The sequence below is a fragment of the Octodon degus genome, unplaced genomic scaffold, assembly GCF_000260255.1.
Source record: "Octodon degus isolate 3935 unplaced genomic scaffold, OctDeg1.0 scaffold00393, whole genome shotgun sequence".
Taxonomy (NCBI): Eukaryota; Metazoa; Chordata; class Mammalia; order Rodentia; family Octodontidae; genus Octodon; species Octodon degus.
In genome coordinates, this window is record NW_004524969.1 from 291,233 (window position 1) to 299,461 (window position 8,229).

At 57.0% G+C, this 8,229-nt stretch overlaps 1 protein-coding gene and 1 pseudogene across 1 annotated transcript in view; one reads left to right on the forward strand and one right to left on the reverse strand.

Annotated features, from left to right (window-relative positions):
* Nlrp12 (NLR family pyrin domain containing 12) overlaps positions 1–4,041 on the forward strand; it is a 14,509-nt gene extending 10,468 nt beyond the window's left edge. The window contains 6 exon segments of the mRNA XM_023708551.1: positions 417–587; positions 1,181–1,311; positions 1,314–1,347; positions 1,932–2,102; positions 2,244–2,264; positions 3,927–4,041. Of these exon segments, the coding sequence (XP_023564319.1) occupies positions 417–587; positions 1,181–1,311; positions 1,314–1,347; positions 1,932–2,102; positions 2,244–2,264; positions 3,927–3,993 (595 nt within the window). The 3' untranslated portion in view covers positions 3,994–4,041.
* An 834-nt stretch (positions 4,042–4,875) lies between these two features.
* Positions 4,876–8,229, reverse strand: part of LOC101567627 — a 19,550-nt pseudogene continuing 16,196 nt past the window's right edge.

Genomic DNA, 8,229 nt, shown 5'->3' on the forward strand with positions numbered 1-8,229 from the left:
CAGGTTGGCCTTGAGCTCACTTTGTAGGTCAGGCTGCTCTTGAACTTGCAGTGGTCCTCCTGCCTGGGCCTCCTGAGTGCTGGGATTCTTGGTTCGCATCACCCCCCCCCCCAGGAAACTGGGGATTGAACTCAGGCCCCTGTGCTTGCCAGGGAAGCGCTTAGTCCACTGAGCCATTTCCCTGGCCCCAAGAAAGGCTTTTAGCGGGACGGGTGACACTGTGATAGCGGAGGATGTAACACCAGCCTCGGGGAGGCTGAGGCAGAAAGAGTGCCGTGAGTTCAAGGCGCCAGCCTGAACTACACAGCCAGACCCTGTCCTTAAAAGCCAAGAATAAATAACTGATGGCATCGGGGTTGAATCAGGCCCCAGCACAAACCCCTGTGGTGTCCTGTCGTGGGCTGGGTTTTATGCAGGCTGAAGATCTGCCACCTCACCTCCGGTGCCTGTGAAGACCTGGCTTCCGCCCTCAGCTCAAACACGAACCTCACAGAGCTGGACCTGGGCCTCAACGACCTGGGGGACTTCGGGGTGCTGTGCCTGTGCAAGGGCCTCAAGCAAGCCCGGTGCAAGGTGCAGACCCTGCGGTGAGTCTGGCAGCATCCCAGTGGTGGCCAAGGCCCCTACTGCCTGTGCGCCCGCCTGGCCTGTCTGCCTCAGAACCTTGGCACAAGCCACCCTGGCTTTTTTTTTTTTTTTTTTTTCTGAGACAGGATCGCACTGTGTAGTTCAGGCTGGCCTTGAGCTCACTGGAATCCTCCTGCCTCAGCCTCAGGGGTACTGGGATGACAGCATGCACCCTCCCCCATCCCACCTCCCACTTTGAAGCTGTTGTGCTTCTAAAGGAGGGGTGCTGTGAATGAATTCTGTCTCTTCCCGATTCCTCTGTTCGGGTCCTAACCCCTGTCCCTCAGCCTGTGACCTCCTTTGGAAACAGAGTCCATTTCGGGGGGCCTAATGCTGCCGTGAGGAATCACTCCACTGGGCGCTTAGCGGAGATTCACTGTGATTCACTATCTCCCAGCACAGGGAGCTGTCTCCAAGCTAACCCGGCTGGGCTGGCGCTCCTCGGCCCGGTGGGCCCTGGGATGTCCTGCGGGCCTCGCTGGCTCCCCTCTCCCCCCTTTCTCCCTCCCCTCCCCCTGCTGTGGGAGCCGACCGCTCACACCTTGTCCCGCAGGCTGGGCATCTGCTGCCTGGGCCCGGCCGCCTGCGCCGCGTTATCCTGCGTGCTCCAGGCCGGTCACCTCGGGGAGCTGGACCTCAGCTTCAACGACCTGGGCGACGCAGGCGCCGCGCTGCTGGGTGAGGGGTGCGGCACCCCTCGAGCAGGCTGCGCAAGCTGTGGTGAGTGGGCGGGCCGGCCGGGGGGGGGGGCTCCTGGCCTCCCAGCCGCTCCGAGCTGCTGTTTCTAACAACGCTTCTGCCCTTGAAGCCGGCTTGGATATATGTATAGCTTTCTACTTGCTTTAAATTTATTTATTGGGGCCGGGGAGATGGCTCAGTGGAATAAGCACTTCCCTGGCAAGCGCAAGGGCCTGAGTTCAATCCCCGGTTCCACACACACACAAAAATTGTCCTGATTTTTGTTTTTGGTGGGGAGGTACCAGGAATTGAACTCAGGACTTTGCACTTGCCAGGCAGAGACTTGTGCCACTAAACTATATCCCCAACAATTTTTTTTTTTAAATGTTTTGGGTTTTTTGAGACTGGATCTCACTATGTAGCCCAAGGTGGCCTTTAACTCATTGATCCCCCTGCCTCAGCCTCCTAACTGCAGGAATTACAGGTAAGCACCTCTGTGTTGGCTTTAAGTGCGCGTAAATGCTTCCTGTGACCAGCCTGGCTTTGTCCTGACCTCGCCACTCTCACTTCAAGGGGTGCCCTAAGTGCCACACTGATACCCGGCTTCCCCGTATCCCCCTACCCAGGCTGGACAGCTGTGGCCTCACGGGGGCAGCCTGCGAGGATCTGTCCTGCGTGCTGGGCCGCAGTCCGGCCCTGGCTGAGCTCTACCTGACCAACAATGCCCTGGGGGACCTGGGTGTGCGGCTGCTGTGCGGGAGGCTGCGGCAGGCCACCTGCAGGCTGCGGGTGCTTTGGTGAGAGTGGGTGCCAGCCTCTGGGGGAGGGGGTGTTAGGGGTCAACTCTGCATAGGAACCAGATCAGTCAGATAGAAATTTGAATAGAGCCTTTTATTTACTGAGCTCAGGTCCATCAGCCATTTCTCATGCAGGAGAAGGCTGACTGGCCTCCAACGTAGGTGGGGGTGGTATTTATAACAGAAATCACATCTAGTTTGGTAAGCAAATTTGTTATCTAGGGGCCGGGGAGATGGCTCAGTGGAATAAGTGCTTCCCTGGCAAGCGCAGGGGAGATGGCTCAGTGGAATAAGTGCTTCCCTGGCAAGCACAAGGGCCTGAGTTCAATCTCTGGTTCCGCAAAAAAAAAAAAAAAAAAAATTGTTATCTAGCACCGAACAATAGAAACTATATTTGACACAGCTGCAAACTGTTTATAACTAAAAGGCCTTTTACAGCTTAGTGATATATATATATATATATATATATACACACACATTTATTTATTTATTTATTTATTTATTTATTTTGCGGAGCCAGGGATTGAACTCAAGCCCTTGAGCTTGCCAGGCAAGCACTTATTCCACTGAGCTATCTCCCCAGCCCCTGATAAGTGTGTGTATATATATATTTTTTTTTTGGGGGGGGGCGGAATTGGGGATTGAACTCAGGTCCTTGGGCTTGCCAGGGAAGCGCTTATTCCACTGAGCCATCTCCCCAGCCCCAGTATATTTTTATAAGATACATCTTAAGCTGACTATGTTATAGGAGATGGTTGGGGAGGGAGTTTGTGTTAGCTTGCAGCCCTTTACAAGGGGGACGGACATAGCCTGGATTTGCAGTTGGGGCTGGGGTTACACACACTTGAGCCCAGATCTTGGATAATAAGCCTCAAAACACGGATACTGCGCCCAACTCCTCTAACCTGGAGGTCCTCCTGCCTCAGCCTCCAAAGTGCTGCTGTATAGGCCTGCACAGCCATAATGGCTGCAGAGTGGAAATTCTATTACCAACTTGGTGACATTGGCCAGCTTACTCCCACGCCACTTCACACCTTGTTTCCCGAGTCTGTGAAATGAGTTGTTTTTGAAAACAGTTGAAATTACTTCATCAGCTTAGGAATTTGAAGCTGAGATACCTGAATGCCTGGAGGATGGCCTGGAGTCCAAGCACTGGAGGAGGCTGAGGTAGGAACACCAGCAGGTTAGCAATTTATTTATTTTTGGCGGAAGCAGGGATTGAACTGGGCCCCCTTGCGCTTGCCAGAGAAGCGCTTTTTCTACTGAGCCATCTCCCCTTCCCCCCCCATCCTCCCCCCCTTGTGTTGAATTCCTTAAAAAAAAAATAAAATAAAATAAAATAAAAGCGAGGGGAGGGGCCGGGGAGATGGCTCAGTGGAATAAGCGCTTGCCCGCGTTCAATTTCCGGTTCCGCCCAAAAAAAAAAAAAAAGGCAAATCTCACGTGCTCCACGTGGTGGCGCACGCCTGCAATCTTAGACCGAGGCAGGAAGATCATGGAGGCCAGTCTGAGCTACCAAGTGAGCTCAAGGTCAACCATAACTGCTAGTGAGATCTGGTCAAATATGCAAAGGCTGGGGAAGATAGCTCAACGGTCTTCCTGCCTGGCAAGCGTAGGGGCCTGTCCCAGTACCGTACGGGCTCCGAACCAGTTGGAGCGAGACCGTTTATGAGCCCCCTACATCTACGACCCTTAAAATGGGAAACTTGCCTAAGAGATGTTTCATCTGCCCCCATCTGTTACACACAAGGCTCCAAGAGCCCGCATCCCGCATGCTGCTCAGATCCCTTATCTTGGCCCCGCAGGCTGTTTGGGATAGTTGAGCAAAGGCACGCACAGAAGGCTGGCGGCGCTGCGGGCCTCTAAGCCCTCCCTGGATCTCGGCTGCTGAAAAGCCCAAGCAAGCTGCGGGGCTTCAGGCTACGTCCGAGTCACGTGGGGCGAGTCAGGAGCCACCGCCACCCACCACCCAGCCTTCGGGACCTGTGCAGCGAGGCAGGATCCAAGCCCAGCCTACTGTGGCCTATATGCAAAGACCAACTCATGTGTACTTTCCTAGTTAAGGGGCGGTTCTAGCTGCGAGGGCGCCGACGGAGCCGCGAAACCCAGACACACTAAAGTACAGTGATTCTCATTAAACGTTTTATTCATGTGACCCCCGAACCCCGCAGAATCAAGATCAACCCAGTTAAGTAAGCCCAGCCCGCCCGGCGACCCTCCTCCAGGTGGCCCGGCCCCGGGGTGAAGCGCTGGTTGCAGGACGGCCGCGTGGCGTGCAGGCTGGACGGGCGCCTTGTTCGCACAGCGACGCGCAAAAAGGAAGCACTTCCCAGACGCACACACGGGGAGCGCTTCCCTTTTGCTAGCCGCGGTCCGAGGCTCACGCGGAGACCTCTGCTCCGGGAAGCTGAGGCAGGAGAGCCGCGCTGAGTCCAGGCTGGGGCGCTTCCGTGGTCTAATAAAGTAAAACGGAAAACTTGACACTGCAGGCCCCACAGCATGGGAGCCAGTTCGACGACACGCTCTCCTGCTTAGAGGATCGGCACAGCAAGCGGAATGGGAACACCTGGCCCTGGCACCCGTCCCCGTGCCTGGAGGTCATGTCGCCGGAGGTCCCAACCGCCAGGGCCTAAGGCCCTCCCGCCTCGGCCTCCCCAACCTGGGAGCTGCCCGCGGACCCCAGGCCGACACCGTCCCGGGCCCCTTTCTTCCTTCGCGGCGGTGCCGGCCGGAGACACCCGAATGCAGTAGCACTGTGTCAGGCCGCAGAGTGCTACGACATCCGGGGGTACCAGACCGGCAGCTGGGGGCGCCGGGGACCGAGCCCGACCCGACGGGGCGCGGCGGGGCGAAGAGAGCTCGGCCGGCGACACTCGAACCTAGCGGCACTTTCCATCTTTAAGCACAAAGTGCCCCCACGGTTTGAGTGGCGCAGGCCGAGCGGAGGAGCGCGAGCCGGTTTAGGCCAGGCGAGGTCGGTCGCGACGACAGGTTCAGGCGGGTCCCGCGGGGTGTCCCGGTCCAGGAGGTGCTGCCGCGCAGGTAAAGATCTCGGAGTCCGGAGCGAGGCGTTCTGGATCGCTCGCTCGGCGGCAGCTGCTCTTATAGGCCCCCGGCCGGGAGGGGACGGGACCCTCCTCCGCCCCCACCCCTGTCCCCACCCTCTGGGGCTCCTTCCCGTCCAGCCTCCTGCAGCAATTTCCTGATCCTTTCAATTTCCTGTACCAGGGAAGGATTATGGGTTTGGGTGGGTGTGGTCGCGCGCGGGAGGCTGAGGCAGGACTATTTTATCAATTTACAGGCTACTCTAGGGTCTAGGTGGGCATGGTGGCAGATGCCTGGAATCCCAGAGTGGGGAGGCCGAAGCAGGAGTTTGAGCACTGTGAATGCCAGCCTGAATTTCACCGGGAGACCCGGTCTCAGTGACTATAACTGGCCTCCATTCCTGTATGGAGAAAGCCCGTCGGAGTAGAATGCGGGACCCTGAGGGAAAAATTCCAAGGCCGAGCAAGATGGCACCTGCCTGCTGCCCCAGCACGCGGGAAGCGGGGCAGGGTGACCCCAGCAGATTCAAGGCCAGGCTGAACTACTAGCCAGTCCCTGTTTCGAAACGCAAATACATGGGGCTGGGGAATTCCGTAGAATAAGTGCTTCCCTGGCAAGCACAAGGGCCTGAGTTCAATCCCGACTTAGGCCAAAGATAAAAAGCAAACACAGGAAACATTCCCAGCTGGGCCTGGTGGCACATGCCTGTCATCCCAGCACCTGGGAGGCTGAGGTAGGAGGACCCAAACCAGCCTGGACTAGCAAGTGAGCTCAAGGCCAGCCTGAACTGCAGAACGACACCCTGTCTCATTCAAAAAAGCCCCCCAAAATCCATCATACAAAAACATTCCGTCACCAGGCCTTACAGTCATTCGCTCGTGCTTAAGTGCATTTTACTTCTCGTGATTAAGGAGCAAGCCAGCCCCCTCCCCACTTCCTCAAGTTGGACAGGCGAATCAAGCAGGGCATTGCAGGGTGTCCTGGCACATGCCCGGGCAACAGTGGCTCGGGAGGCTGAGGCAGAAGGGTCCCCCGTCGGCGTCAGGCCTGGGCTATTTAGGGAGACAGTGCCTCAGGATCTTAGGAAGGGGGATGGGGAGCAAGGTCCTGGGGCGCAGCCCCGACATCCGGGCACTGTGGCTGCGCCGGGTTCCATGCAAAGGTGGGCTACAGACTGGGCCCGGGCCCAGTGTGACCTTGTGTCCCCAGATAAACAGGGCTGGAGGTGCCGCTGAGTGTGGGGCCCCGGGGGAGCACCAAGTAAATAAGGAAATAAATTCCGACCGGCTTGGATCCGGGGCCTTGCCAGCCAGGCCAAGGTGTTGGGTCTGAGCCCGGGCACGCGTCCTCTCATGCTGTGATGCCCTTCCCTCCTCAGCGAACACTTTTTAACAGTAATTTTGGTGGAAGAACCGGAGTTTTCTCCTCCTGAAAGTCTCCTTTGTGCTCTGACCTTGTGAGGCCCGGCAGGGAGCCGCGGTGGGGGCAGGGAGGCTGGGGCCGCCCGGGGCAGGCTGCAACCTTCCCTTTGGGGATGAGGCAGCTGCAGCCCACCTTCGGGCGGAAACCTGTCCAGAAACCGGGAAACAGCGGGTGTGGCCATTCACACCCCTAATCCCAGCACTGGAAGACGCTGAGGCTACAGGATTCCAAATTCTACCCTAACCTAAGCAACTCGGGAAGAGCCTCTCAAAATAAAAAATAAAGCTGAGGTGGTGGCTCACACCTGTAATCCCAGAATTTGGGAGGCTGGGGCCAACCTGGGCTGCAGAGCCAGACCTTGTCTCAATAAATAAATAATTAGGCCTGCTGGTGTACCTGAGAGCAAACACGGAGTCTAATCAGGTCCCAGTAGTGCCACAGATGGCTCAGCAGCACAGGGCCTGCCTGGCGAGGTCCTGAGTTTGATTCCCGGTGTCAAAAACCCACAAAAAAATATAAAAATTAATTTAAAAAATATATATATAGGAAGCTGACATTTGCCACATAGGTTCTGAAGGAATTCATTTTTATATTTGGTTTATTTGACAACAGCGTCTCAGTGGGCCTCAGATTAATGAAGCTCTCCGGTCTCAGCCTGAAGGATTACACATGGGTGCCAACCTGCTGGCAGTCGTCGGTGTGCACTTTGGACCCTCTCTAGATGCCCTCCTCTGCCTCACAGGAGTGGACACTGCTGTGGTTCTAGTGGCCCTGTGCTCCTGGGGCTCTCAGCAGTCCACGTGTAGCCCGAGGTATGGGAGCCCGGGAAGCTGATTGAGGAGGCCCCAGCATTCATGGCTCCCATTGCTGTTCCAGGCGAGCAGGGAATTGGGTCCAACCAGGTCTGGACCCGGTTCTGGCAGCCTCTAAATCAAGCACAGTGCGGGGGCGGGATGCCCCACACCGATGATCCTCCCAGTTCCTTGGGAGGCAGAGGCAGGAGAATTTCAAATTTGAGGCCAGGCTGGGCAATGTAGAACCCTGCCTCCAAATTTAAAGAGCTCAAGGGGGAGGTGAGGAGAGTTATGATGTGCAGAGGTGTCATGCCCGTGCACGAGCTCTCCCCCGTATGTGCTACCATGCGTTGCACACAAGGACTAAGAAAAACAAAAACCAAAGCCAGCATGGTGTCGCACACCTGGGCTCCAGCTCTTGCGAGGCTGAGGTAGGAGGATCTCTGGGGGGGTCTGAGGCCAGCGCTCAGCTTTCCGTGCCTGGGCCACTCCTCCCCTTCCCCCAACAGTCAGGCATCTGCAGGTTCTGGGCACCCCGGGGGGGGGAGCCGGGGGATCCTTGTGAACCCCACACACTGCATCTTGACCTGGAGGAGCTGAGGCCGAGCCTTTGCCACGGAAAGGCCACAACTGAGCAGGGCCAGCTCCCTCCCGGCTGCAGCGCTTCCCCACCCAGGGTGACTGCCGCAGAGCAGCCCGAGCCCCGACCCGACCTCGTTCCCATGTGGCCCAGAAGCGCTGGGAAGGTAGGACTGCACAGCTGCCGCTCCCCCGGGGGAGTTCCGCGCCCAGATCCTGGTCCCAGGCTCTGGCAAGAGCAGCACCCCTTCCTTTCCTTCCTTCCTTTTTTTAAAAAAAATTTTTTT